This window comes from Chlamydotis macqueenii, chromosome 8 (assembly GCF_036417535.1).
Source record: "Chlamydotis macqueenii isolate bChlMac1 chromosome 8, bChlMac1.mat, whole genome shotgun sequence".
Lineage (NCBI taxonomy): Eukaryota > Metazoa > Chordata > Aves > Otidiformes > Otididae > Chlamydotis > Chlamydotis macqueenii.
In genome coordinates, this window is record NC_141563.1 from 12,628,010 (window position 1) to 12,640,724 (window position 12,715).

At 43.8% G+C, this 12,715-nt stretch overlaps 2 protein-coding genes across 5 annotated transcripts in view; one reads left to right on the plus strand and one right to left on the minus strand.

The window, feature by feature from the left end:
• TOR1AIP2 (torsin 1A interacting protein 2) overlaps nt 1-12,715 on the minus strand; it is a 187,571-nt gene that overhangs the window by 47,567 nt on the left and 127,289 nt on the right. The gene's annotated exons all lie outside the window — the stretch shown is intronic.
• Nucleotides 3,350-12,715, plus strand: part of SOAT1 (sterol O-acyltransferase 1) — a 30,062-nt gene continuing 20,696 nt past the window's right edge. The window contains exons 1-2 of one of the 2 annotated variants that reach the window (XM_086753905.1): nt 3,350-3,406; nt 6,637-6,770. In XM_086753905.1, coding sequence (XP_086610031.1) covers nt 6,647-6,770 — 124 coding nt within the window. In that variant the 5' untranslated portion in view covers nt 3,350-3,406; nt 6,637-6,646. Of the gene's footprint in view, nt 3,407-3,806; nt 3,898-6,636; nt 6,771-12,715 lie in introns of those variants that run through there. The other variant, XM_086753907.1, reaches the window with a different exon arrangement.

A 12,715-nucleotide genomic window follows, 5' to 3' on the forward strand; every position in this document is an offset into this window, starting at 1 on the left:
AGGGTTAGACAGTAGTTATACCTACAAACATTCAATACCTTTCATGGTTTAATGTTTAGCCAGATTAGAAGCATCTTCTCCTTTTTTAAATATACTGAAGAAATAACCTCCTCAATTCAAACAAACAAAATCCCAACTATTACACCAGCCCAGCTGGCAAGATTAATTATATTACGTCAAAATGGTAGGGAAAGGAAAAATTATTTGATTGTCAAAAAATAATGCAAGTTTCCCTTTTCAGCAACGGAATCACAGCAATTAACTTGGCTGTTGCACCTCCTGCTTGGTTGGGGCAAGAAGAATTCAACACTTAAATATCTGAGCTTGGAGAGGAAGCCAGCAACCTGCTGTCTGGCAGTAGGGCTTCAGGTTTTTTTTTAACTGATTATTTCATTTCAGTAGCAAAAAGTGATGTGATGTTTGAGTAAGGATACCACTGCCCTCTGCCGAGAGAGATGCGATTGTTTCTTTCTGACTGTTTGATTTGCCAGCAAAATCAGCAACTTCATTGCTTGGAAAGTAACTGTGCAAGGAATTGCTCGCTGAAGTCAGAGTTTAATTCCTGCTGCTTCTGTCTTTTCTCTGAAGTTTGCTGATATGAATCTCTTTCACAAAATATTTTGAAAACTCTATGCCTCATATAAAGTAAAGAGGAGCAAGGGTAATTACATGCAAAATCTTGACATGACGATAGCAGGAACTGTGAAAACTTGAATAAGAGTTTTTAAAAAGCAATCTTTATGATTTATAAACACTTCAAGCATCCTCAGCAATTTGATATCTGCTGGAGCTAGTTTTTGGTTTTCCTGCCAAAATTCAATCATGCGTTATCAGATCAGGCTTAAGTCCTTTACAGTTTCTTAAGTCTGTTTTTTTTTTTTTTAACTGCAGCACTTGCCTAACTGAGGGCGGGAACAGAGAAATAAATAAAAAGAAAGGGGGGAAACAAACAGTGCTGCAGAAATCAAGTTGCTGCCTGGCACTGGGAAGGTGAGAGCAAGTGAAGCTTAAGCAAAAGGTTGGGGTGTCGGGGACACAGGTTCCCACGTCAGCAAACGGAGCGACCACGCAGTGATTCAGCCAGGAGTGCTCAGGAACGGTTGTGGTTAGGCAATCATTGAGTAATGTAGGATTCATATAAAACATTATAGAAAATCAAGATTGACAAGCAGAGTAAGTGATGCAGCTGATTAAACAGTGCAGCAATTTGGACCGGTGAAGACAATAGCAGATGATGAGTGTGAGTGGCAGGAAGCAGAGGTGGCAATGCTTTCTTCCAATTTTTTGTGTAAGGGATAGGAACAAAAGTAACAAGAGAGGCTCCTTTGCTTTTCACCTTCGTTGAGCTGCAGGTAAACAGTCCCTAAACAGAAGGCAAGGTAGACTGTGAAACAGCTCTGCTAGGGAAAAACCAAGAGACCAGACAGGAAGCTTAGTGCCCGCCACACTATTCTGCCTTGGCCTGGGAGGTTTGTCAAGAGGTGCTAATACAGTCTGGTGGCATCTATCCACCACCTCTCTAAGGCAAATTAAGAAAAGCAAACTGACCAGCTTTGAAGGTTAGGTGTGCTTTTCTTTCATCATCCCTCCCCCCAGAGTTAGGGTTTTACTAGTTTGATGGAACAGTCCATCAACAATTTGTTGAACTTTTGGACTTTTTTTTTTTTTTTTTTTTTTGCTTTTCCACTTGTTCACCCAGCCGATGCTGGCACCACCAGAAACTTCAGTGTAAATAGCTAGCAAAGCATTTTCAGCATGAAGACACCAGTGATTGTGTATAGCCTGACTTGAGAGTATCTCTAAGCAGCATTGTGTTGAAACTGACTTCTTAAGAACAGGGGCAAAGTTATGTGAAAATTCCTGGTGCTGTCAGCCACGCAGCTATTTGCATTTCAACATGATAAGAACAATGATAAGATTTTTTTTTTCTTTTAATTTTTACAACTTTTTTCTTACTAAGCAGCATGGAAGATGGATGGTGGGATAATAACATGAACACATATTGCAAACTGAATCAGTTTCAGACATTTTCACTCAGCGGCTCTGCTCCTAGTTCCCACAGGTTATTTAAAACCACTTCTGAATAGTTCCAGCTGAGTTACAGGTTTAGAAGAGTGTGTCTCAGGTACATGTTAGTCAAAACAAATTTGTTTTATTAACAGGTCTGATAAGGTAGAATGTGATAGAAATGTTTTAATACCTCATCATAGCTTTGGTTTGGGACAACTTTTCAAGGTGCACTTGCGAACAGATTGTGCATAGCACAGACCTGAAGCTGTGAGAAGGAAAAACACGTACTTACCAGTAGGAAATTAGTGGCTTAGTTCTCCTGACTTTGGGAAAACTTTCCCGTTTAGACTGTGAAATGCAGCTACGGAGAGGTTACTAGAGTTTGTTTGCTGGTGACGTGTTCCTGTGACTCACCATCCCTCACAAGCCTCTCTCTGCCTGGGGAAAGAGAGAAAGTAAGGGTGCAAATCTGAGTCTCCCGCTCAGTTTTTGACCCTCTGGAGTACAGGCTGGGGCTGGAAGGAGACCTCTCCAGCCAGGCCCCCTTCTCAGCTCCCTCCCTTACTGCTGAGCTGCGGCTCACGCTTCCCAGGGTAAAACTTGTGAGGGTGAACACCCCCCTGGCACAAACCCCCCACTTCTTGGGGACAGGGGGTCCTACTCAAACTGGCACGCACTCCATTTTTTGCTTCCCTTTAAAAATATTTGCCCTCACTCCCGTAAAGCTCTTACTAATGTAAGAGCACGCGTTTGTACTGCATCTCAGGGGAAGCGGTGGTTGAGCAAGCCCTCTGTTCCCTCTGAAGGACGAGCGCAGATAAAACCGCCGGGTCCTTCAGGCCTCCCAGCCTTGACTTCTGCGTCCTTCCAGTTTCCTGAAATAAGTTTTCCTTGTGCCAGGGGGTCTGGGGGGGGGTGGGCAGGGGGTCTCAAGGCGAGGGCAGGCCTGCCCGCGGGTGCTGCCGAAGCCGGCCCCGGGTGTTGGGTTGAGAGGTGGCGCACCTCTCGCTCCGCTTTGCTTTGCTTTGCTTTGCTTTCCGCCGCAAGAGGAGCGGCATACGGTGGGCGGCGAGCGGCCCCGTCCCCCCACGACGCCTGACAGGAAAGGCGGGAAACCGGGGGGCACAGGGTGAGGGGGCGGGGAGCAAAGCAGGGGGCGCGCGCGCCTCACGTGCCAGCGGCCCCCCCCGCCACCACTTCAGCCCAACCCGGCTTCCCGCCGCCCCCGCGCCGCGCGCCCCCCGCCCCCGGAGGAACGCCTCCCAGCCAATCGGCGGCGGCGCTGCTTCCCCCTCCCTCCCCGCGGTGACGTGCGCGAGCCCCGGGAAGAGGCGCCGGGCGCGCGCGGCGGAGGCGGGAAGCGGCAGCGGGGAGCCGGAGGCTCGGTCGCTCCGAGGTGACGCTTCCGCGGGGTGAGGGCGGCCGGTTCCTTGGCCCCAGCCCGGCCGGTTCCGCGGCGGCATCTCCGTTCCTTCCTTCCCCTCCCTCCCGCTGGCTGCTGCAGCGGCTCTAGGCCTGGCCCGCCCCCGGCGGCACGGGCGTCCTCCCGGCGCGGTGCCGCTGAGGCGGCGGGAGCTGTGCCCGGAGCCCTTCCGGCGGGCCGTGCGGCTCGGGAGAGGGGGGCAGCGCCCCGCAGGCCTCCGGGAGCCCTCAGGGCTGGGGCTTGGAGGGCAGGTGGGGGCTGGGGCTCGTTGCTTGCAGCGGGCAGCACCGAGTAACGTTTCCGCGGTTGTTTCCAGGGAGTTAGTGGAGAAGGGAGCTTCATGGTCTCGGGTGTGCTCGGAGCCTCGGCAGGGCTTTTAGTGCAGTTACCTGCAGGTTTCCGTTTGGTTTGTTTTGTTTGTTTGTTTGGGTTTTTTTTCCTGCTGAGTGTTTTGCGCGTTGCAGGTGAGCTGTGGAGTGACCTTAACTTTGCCCAAGGGCCAGAGGAAAACTTTGAGATCTGAAAAGCGTTTGGGATAAGGTTATTATTTAGCATAAGCGGTATTGGAGGTAGGAGATGTGCCTTTACTGTGCTACCAAGCCTTTTGGAGTGCAAAGATATACTTCCTTTTAGGGTGATGCCTTTCTCCTAAGGTGTGCTGGTAATTTCCAGTGTTTTGAAAGGGAAGGTGGAAAAACTCAAGGCTTCTGAGACCTGTTACAAGTATCATAACACAGTCGTGGCTATAAAAATCATAGAGTTTCTGACGGGAAATCTGATTACGGGACACATTTGTGGCTCTAGATGTCCTACAAGTGCCCAGAGTGGGGTGAACGGAGTGACTCTTTACTAATGGTGAGGAGTGATTTCCTTTAGTGGAGAGAATGGTGAACATTTTGGAGTTATCCTGGCATTGTGTCGTGATTGATTTAGTTCTAGCAGAGATTAAAGGGAAGGTCTGATGCCCTCTTTACACAGCGATGTGCTGATAAGTATGTAATGTTATATTCTCTTCATATGGAAACTAGACCAGGAAAATGTTTGTTTCCCCTAGCACAGTTCTTGTTTTGATGCAAAAAAGACTTTGTTCTGATCACTTAGCCTATCTAAACTGAATAACTTTTAAAGTTAATTCCTTTAACTTTTCTTTTTCCCTACACATTATTTTTCCTTCCCCCATCCTGAAACTCTTTATTTTTAACCCCTTTCTGTTAGCCTTTCAGTGAGATACTCTAACCACTCTGCACTGGAGAGGAAGGAGTGCCGCCTTCACCTCTTGAAGAACGTGAAAAATGTACTCAGAAAAGAATTAAACTTGTGATCCTCTGTTAGAGCTGGAAAACCCACACCTTTAAGGACAGGTGTAACTCACAAGAACAACTGAACTTGGATCAGGAGGCAATGGAGAGGCTTGCTAGTGGCCCAAGGAGTAGCTCATTAGTGCATTAATTTATAAGGCAGCTTGATTTTCCCCCCTCCAGTGCTCTGTAAACCCTATTGTGCAATCCATTCTTATCCTGTGATAGAGTTTTGGGCATCTCTCGTGCAAGAGCAGAAAGATTGAAATTACACCTGTCTAGGATCTCCATGTAGCTGTAAACAGCAGGTGGGCAAGTTGATCCTTTCCTCTAATGTGATGCAGCCATCTCTGTACCTGGAACCTTGTGGGAAGGCTGGGAGGTGGACAGAGTAATGTCTTCACGATGGTGACTGCTTTGTGTTTGAAGGCAGGAGAGTTGCAGCAATAACTGTACAGAGCTGGTACAGAGTGGATACAACCTGCCAGCTACCTTTCTGTGCCAGTGAACTTAGTTACTGTAGGAAGATTTACCATGTTCTTGCCTGGTTCTTTCTGTTCTTCGTGTAAATGCTTTTTCTGTTATGTAAATTATGATACTGTGAGTTATCAGGTGTTGTACAAAGCCAACTGAGAAGTTTGTAATTTTTATGGTCTTTGTTTTATAGCTTATAGATCTGGCTATGATCTCCTGAGATAGAGAGCTGAGAGGCAGTGTTGCAAGAAGTGGTGTTGGTGATTGAATTAGTGATTTGTTGTTTGGTGTTGCAAAAGGTTAGTTTTTTTTTTTTTCCCCCCTATGTGCTGCGATGCCCAAAAGGAGAATGAGATTATTCTACTTAGAGGGACAAACACGGGAAGCTGAAGCCTGAAAGCATCTGATCAGAAGTCTTATTTCCCTTTTGCAGAAGTGTATTCTGAGGAAATCCATCCTTAAATAACTATCTACTGCTTTCTTAGCTTTTCTACAAGCACATGAAATTTTCCTTGCTTGTCTCTAACAGCTCATCTGTGCTGGTGCATGTGTTCTGTTCACTAGCAACAAAACACGTGTCTATTTGAGAGTTTCTGCCAAGGTGAAAGAATATATCAAAAAGGAGAAGTGTTAGTTTGAAAATGTGGTTACATACATGCCAGTGTGGTTTTCTGGAAGTCTGGTTCTGAAAATTGTCCCTGGTTGTAGCCACATCTTCTTGAGCTGAATTTCTTTAAGAGTGTGCTGGAATGTTGCTTCATGACCAAATGAATCTTCTTCCCTTTTCATTAGCTGAGAATGTTTTGTTTTCAGCCTGGCTGTGGTGCTTAAGGTGTTCCCTACTAGCAGCTCTGTCACCAGCGGTGACCTTTGTCATTGAGTCTGGCACAGTTCAAACCTGATTTTCTCTTCCTGTTTTCCCGCGGTTTGCAATGCAACCCTTGCCTGGCCAAGCAGAGTACAAGGATCTATTGAGGAAGCTGATCTTTCAGTGAGAACTGAAAACTTGACAGGAAGGAGCTTGGCTCAGGAAAAATAAAGCGAGTGATTCTGCAAAGCAAACCTGCCAGATCTCTCAGAAGACAGATTTTGCTATCAGACTGACTGTCAGAAAGCATTTTCAAGGGCTTTTTGGACTTTTGAAGATTTCACAAAGGCTTAATCATTTTAAATACTCAAAAGATCTGTAGGGGAAAGGAGGGAGCTGTGGGGAGAGGTTTTGCTAGAGACAGGAGGGGAAGTGTGATCCACAGTAAATGACTAATACAAGTGTGTGCTTAATTTCCCCTGCTCTTGCTCTGAATTCATAATGGAGGGAAGGAAGTCTAACCTTAGTGTAAAGACGGCTATGTAAATTTTTATTCTTGAACAATGTAAAGAGTAAATGATTTTCTTTTGTCATTAATTATTTACTATCCTTTTCTGATCTAGCTAGGTAACAATGGCAGGTGAAGACTGTGTAAGAAAACGCCAGTCTGGCTCTACTACAACCTGCAAGACCCCCGAGAATGAAGAAACTCAGAGGAGACCTGAGAGCGAGAGGTCATTTCAGAACTCAAGCAATGGTGAGATTTTTTTTCGCTTAGGATTAGTTGCATCTCTGGCATGGGATCTCCCCTTTCTAGCTTATGGCTCTTGCTTCTTTGCTCTTTCATTCCATTTGTTTTGCTCATAGAAAGTCTCCCAAAGTGGAGCTCCATATGTACCAGCTGCACTTCTTCAGCAGGTGTAGGTTACTTGGAATGCTGTCCTGCAGAACTTTTCCTGAGGGGCTGTGTACTGTGGTGCTTACAGGGATCTCCAGTAAAGAAAGTGATTGTCACAGGAGAATTACGCGTGTGATGAGGAGGAGAGGCTTTAATGCTGTAAATGGTGCAAATGCATCTTGAGTAATCCTGGTAAACACTTTTTCTGGGGACATCATCTTGCTTCCTTTACAAGATTTAAATATGTGACTTCCACAAGACTGAACAAAGTGGTCTTTGACATACTGGGCTAAGCTGGTGTGTCCGCCCTGACAGACAGATGGAGGTGGGATGCCACAAACAATCATTCTCTGCTACTATGGGGCTCTGTCAGTGTCAGAACAGCTGCTTTCTGTCCGTTCTCAATCTTGGCTGCTGTAAAACAGAACAATAAACAGTTGGGTTTGTATTCATTTATATTGTGTTGACCTTAAAATTTATGTGGCTTATAGCTGGCTTTGTGGGAGGGTCACTGCTGCCCTGTCCTGTCCTATCCTGTTGCTGCCCTTGTCCCTGAGTTGCAGGGACAGTTGTGTGGCAGCATGAGTGGTTTTACCTGTGGACACTGTGACTGTCTCTAATTCCTGGGTTATGCTGTACCACATTCCAGCCCAGTGGTGAGGTTAGTGATGAAATTGCAGCTTTTTTCCTTTCTCTTTGGGAGATGAAATAAGCAAAAAGCTAAACTAGTTTATCACAATGTGCTATGGGAATATAAGTTCCAAAACCCTGGTGCAAGTGACTCAAGGAGATAATTCTTATCGAATAGAATCTTTAAGGTTGGAAAAGACCTCCAAGATCATCAAGTCTTACTTGTATGCTTCTGAATAATGTCACTGTTTCACAGTACTACTTTCAACTGAAACAGGAGTTGGAGCAAATTAAAGTTTAGGACAAGTCAGGTTTCTTCTTGCCAAAAAATATGTTGGTGAGAAAGCAATCCCACAAACTACTTGGATAACTGGGATTTTAAGCTGTTGTTGATACCCTCGTTTTAATTGAATCAAATGAGACTGTTCCATTAGTGCTGTTTTTAGGAAGTTGCAAGGAGTTGATGGCTACTGGAAAACAGTTAGGATGGGTTCAGAAGCAGACTTCTGCCTTTTTATCTATGGAAACAGCTTAATTGTTATGCATAAATTTGAGTTCTTGCAACCTTGTGGGTAAAGAATAAATATAGCTGTGATAATTAGCACTTGATAGGTGCTTGATAGGCCTATCTTTAAAAGCCTTTTGTTTTAATACCTCTGAGATGTGGCATAATGTCCCTGCAGGTGAGATCCTGTGGGCGCTTAGCAAGTAGACGTTCTTGGGTAGATGTCTTGAAAGTGTACAAAGCTTTCATGCCTTTTCTGGTGGATTGGCTTAGAACAAAGCAATGTGTTTTAATACAGTACAAACTGCAGTGAAGGGCAGGAAGGACAGCAGGGAGGAATCCTTGTTAGTTAAGATTAGGTGCCTGGAACCTGCCAGCCTTCCAGGGTTGCTGCAAATTCAGCAGAAGTTTCACAAAGGCTTAAGTGTTAACAGCTTTCACAAACTCTTTGCTTGGCACAGTGATGGGACAGCAGGAATGCCACAGGGAGGCAGAAGGCATTAGTCTGATGCCTAACCACATTATAGGCCCAGGAGGCAGATGCATCCCTCTGGTCAGGAATTCCTTTGTCTGGTGGGGTTAGATCAGCATCTCTGTGGCACAAAAGTTGGAGCTTTACGAAGTTGAAGTGTTCACATCTTCCAGATAGTGACTTCTTCATATAGTTGAGTATGCTTGCGTAAGTAGCTAGGGCTTTCTGTGAAAGCACAACTGAGGTGGAAGAATTTCTCAAAAGGAGTAGCCATAGACTTTTCTTCTGGCTTTCTTTTGTCCTAGCCGTTCACTTCTGAATCACTGTTTCCAAGGCGTTGATCCTGACATGTACAAGAGCAGCACGAGGCTAATGATCTGCTGTGTCTGGCAGCATCCTCTCTATAGCATAGCATCTTAACATTGGGTGTTGTGTAGAGTTTTAGACAAGATCCTTTTTTTTTCAGTCAAGGTATTCTAGCCAGATCAAGACTATATATGTAGTGTCTTTGTAGCAATTATTTGTGTAGAAAAACTAAATCGCTAATGTGATTTCCGACCCTTGATCCTCCCTGATTAGCAAACACAATCTGCTTTTTAACTTAAGAGTTAATGTGTCAAGGGCCAATTGACTTGTTTCCAGAAGTGTGTGAACTTTCTGCAGAAACTTCTAGGCCCTTAATCCCTTTTTTATTAAAACTCTAATGCATTGGATCATCGGAAGTTGCTTAGAGGAATAATTTTAATCTGTATATTGGCTTTAGAGCTACATTAGGTCTGACTTTTCCATTTTTGTAGTTCAGGTTATTTTTTTTCTTGCCTCGTTTTTCTGCTAAAAAACTGTCTCATTGCTTGCAGAGTTCTAAGACTGAAGAGTTCGTGCTTGGGTATCCCCAAATTTATAGCAATGTGGAAATACTCATAGCTTTGAGATTGCCAGAAGAATTCTTATGTCCCTTGATGTGTTTGTATCTTGTAATCATTCAGCCTGTAATTTCACTTTGGCAGAGTAGCTGAACTTCAGTCTCATAAATCACTACTTGAATTGGCTCCAGTGTTATAATTAAACAACTGATTTGGTCCTGGCATAGAGTCAACAGGTGATCTGGGCAGCAATAATATCCTGTGAAGAGCCAGGCTTCCTTAATAAGGTCAGTCTAATATGTTTTCAGCTGGAGATGCATAAATAAATATTAAACTATTCTGCTTAATGTGTTATTGATATCAGGCAGTACCAATTTTAGGAAACCCTACCTGGAATGGGTGTAATAGAAGCTGAATGGGCAGATCTTAAAAGGCTGGAGAGGGCATGGCTCTTCAATGTGTTGGAATGCCTCTAAAATGCTAAGCTTGGACCATTCAAAACAGTAAACTGATGGTTGTGGAGTCTGCCCTTGTTTCCTCAGAAATCAGAAGACACTACTTCTAATCGGAAGTATCTCTGGATACTGGTCTGCAAACAAGCTGTGTGGCATATCTTTGTTTGGTGTGAGTAAGCCTGTTTGGTAATACTGGCCTTAGAAAGGGGTTGTTATCTTCCAGTGAAGAGGTTACTGTTGATCATTCTCTGTGCGAAAGTTCATGAAGCTGCATGAATTGTGTGTGCCTACTGATAGATGGAGGAGGAGGGAACTCTGAAACGGAGCAGTTTGGAAAGCTTTCGAATTTGCTGCCTGACTTACAGCAATAAGTATTCATTGTATCAACAGGCTATTTCTTACACATTAATGAGTTGGGGATTTAGCTGCTTGAATTGAGTTTCTTGGATGTGTTTCAGGGAGGTGGATGAAACAGAGCCATCTTGTCTGAGGCTAGGTGGATTTTGGTAATTCTAAGTGCTCTCACATTTTGCAACCTGTGGATTTGGTGAAGGCTGAGGAGTTTCTTGTGAAGAGCCTGTGGGCTTGTTGGCATGACAGAGAATGCTGGTGTTTTCTCCTGCTAGTAAAGATGCTGTTTGGGTCCCATGTCCTTGTAGGAATGACTTTTTAACTGAATGCTTTGCTCAGCTGCAGCGCAGTGACCTATGGCCTGTGCATTCTTTAAGCAGATCAGCTGAGCTCTGGGAGCAATCTAGTAGTAACTCACCTCTATCTGCTTGCTGAGTGACCAAATAAATTACTTTAAGTCAGAATAAAGGCTTATTAGCATCAAATTATTAACATTTGCTGTATTGCACCAGATATGGAAGACTTCCCCTCTTTACAATAGCCTTGCACTAGGTTGGCTTTACCATTTCTCTCCTTCAGATAACATCTTCAGTGTCTCTAAAGACTGAGCCTTTGAATGCAGGTATCCAAAAGTAACAGGAAATCCTTTGCCTGTGTTGCTTTAACCTCTTGAGTGGTAAATTATTTGATCAAGAAAGAATGAAGATGATAATTTTAAACTCTTTTAGGGAGGGCACTATTGGGTACAGTTTGTATCTGACTTGCCATGGCAAAGATCCTGAAGCTAAACAGATCCTGACATTAGGGGAAAATGCTTCTGAACTGAGTGGTGTGCTCGGTTGTTCTGAGAAGTGTTTTTTTTTTTTTTGAAGTATGTGTGTCAATAAACTGAAGTTTGTTCCTGTGTTTTTCCTAGCTTTTCTGCAAGGAGGCATTTTTGTCTTGAATGCTGTGCAGAGATTAATATAGCAGTAGTCTCCCTGGGTTGTTCTAACTGCTCAATAATAAGCTTACTGCCACAGTGCAGGAACAGTTTCAGTGGCAATGTCTCAGAGCACTGAGTTGCAGGCAGATTCTGTGGCTGGTGAAGTCACTACAGGCTGGAATTGTTAACACTACATGCAAGCCATGGCTTTACTCAAATTACTTATTCCCACTTGTGTCCTTCGTGGTAATTGCAGACTGTAGCAGTTCAATAAAATGAATGCTTCTTAAGACAATTTTTGAGAGCTTCGTAGAGTGCTGCCTAGTTTCTTACATAGAAGCTGTTCTTGTTGGATCCCAAGCTGCCATGCTAACAGGTCATATGAATGGGACTCTTTTCTAGTTATCTCATATGTCACTCATCTCTTAACATGTACAAGACTAGGTTGAAGAACAAACAATGAGATTCTTTAAGAAAGGTGGTTTGTAAATCTCTTGTGAAACTTTAAGTTGCTCAAGTTTTCAACAATAAAAAGCTTTCTCAATCTTCAGGTGATCTTTTATTAGCGTTATTTCCTATGGAAACAAAGCTTACATTTAAATTGCTCGGGTTTTTTTCTTCTGACTTCTGAACCTGCTTGGAATTTGGACTGTGCAGAGGTGCACATCCTACAAGGATCAGTTTCTACAAGCCCAAGGCAAGTGGTCAGCTAAAGATCTTATCAATGTCTTTGCTGATGGGAAGGGAACACAATTCCCATGATGTTAAAACTTCTCATTCTTTCAAAGCAAATGCTGCTTCAGTCTCCTTTGACATTTGCTACTATTTCATACTCTTCTTCAAAGATTATTTTCTTCCTTATGACTTTAAGTACACTTCCTGTTTTCTTAAGGCATATCCCATCTTCTTTTAAAGGCTAAGATGTACTTGCTTGTGTTGTGCAGCCTTGAGCCCTTTTTTGTAATGATGTTGCAATCTCAAAGTAATACAGAGGGATCCAGGCTTCATTTTCAGTGTCAAAGAAAGATGAGGATTTGGACTTCTCAGCATTGCATAGTTCCTTTTAGACTCAGTCATGTGATGATTCTCTTGAATGACCTCACAGACTGTAAGTAGCAGCTTTCACAACAGAAGATGAGTGATGATGATGAGTTTGTGTTCTCTGGTATCTGCCTTGTGACACAGCTTGAGTTTATGGGGCAATACCACACAGCAGAATGAGTTGTTTTGGGGTGGTTTTTATTCTCCAGGAGCCTTTGTTCTGGAAAAGAGGCAACAAGCTTACAGGTGGTTTTACTTTGTTATACGAGATGTATATAGTGAAGACATGGAGATCTTGATTTGAAAGCCTTCAAAAAGATGCTGTTTATAGTCTGTGCGTACACACTGGTATGTGGGTGAATAAAGTGTATAGGAGGGACACAGCATACAATTCAGCAATTACAATGTCAGCAGGTCAGAGACTGGCCTCATTTCCTGTACAACCATTAAACCTGAGCATTGGGTATCTGTAAAACGATATCCATCTTTAAGTCCAAAAGGGGGTTTTCTTTCCAAAAGGGGGTTTTCTTTCCAAAGTGAGCCACACCTGGGAAGTTATAAT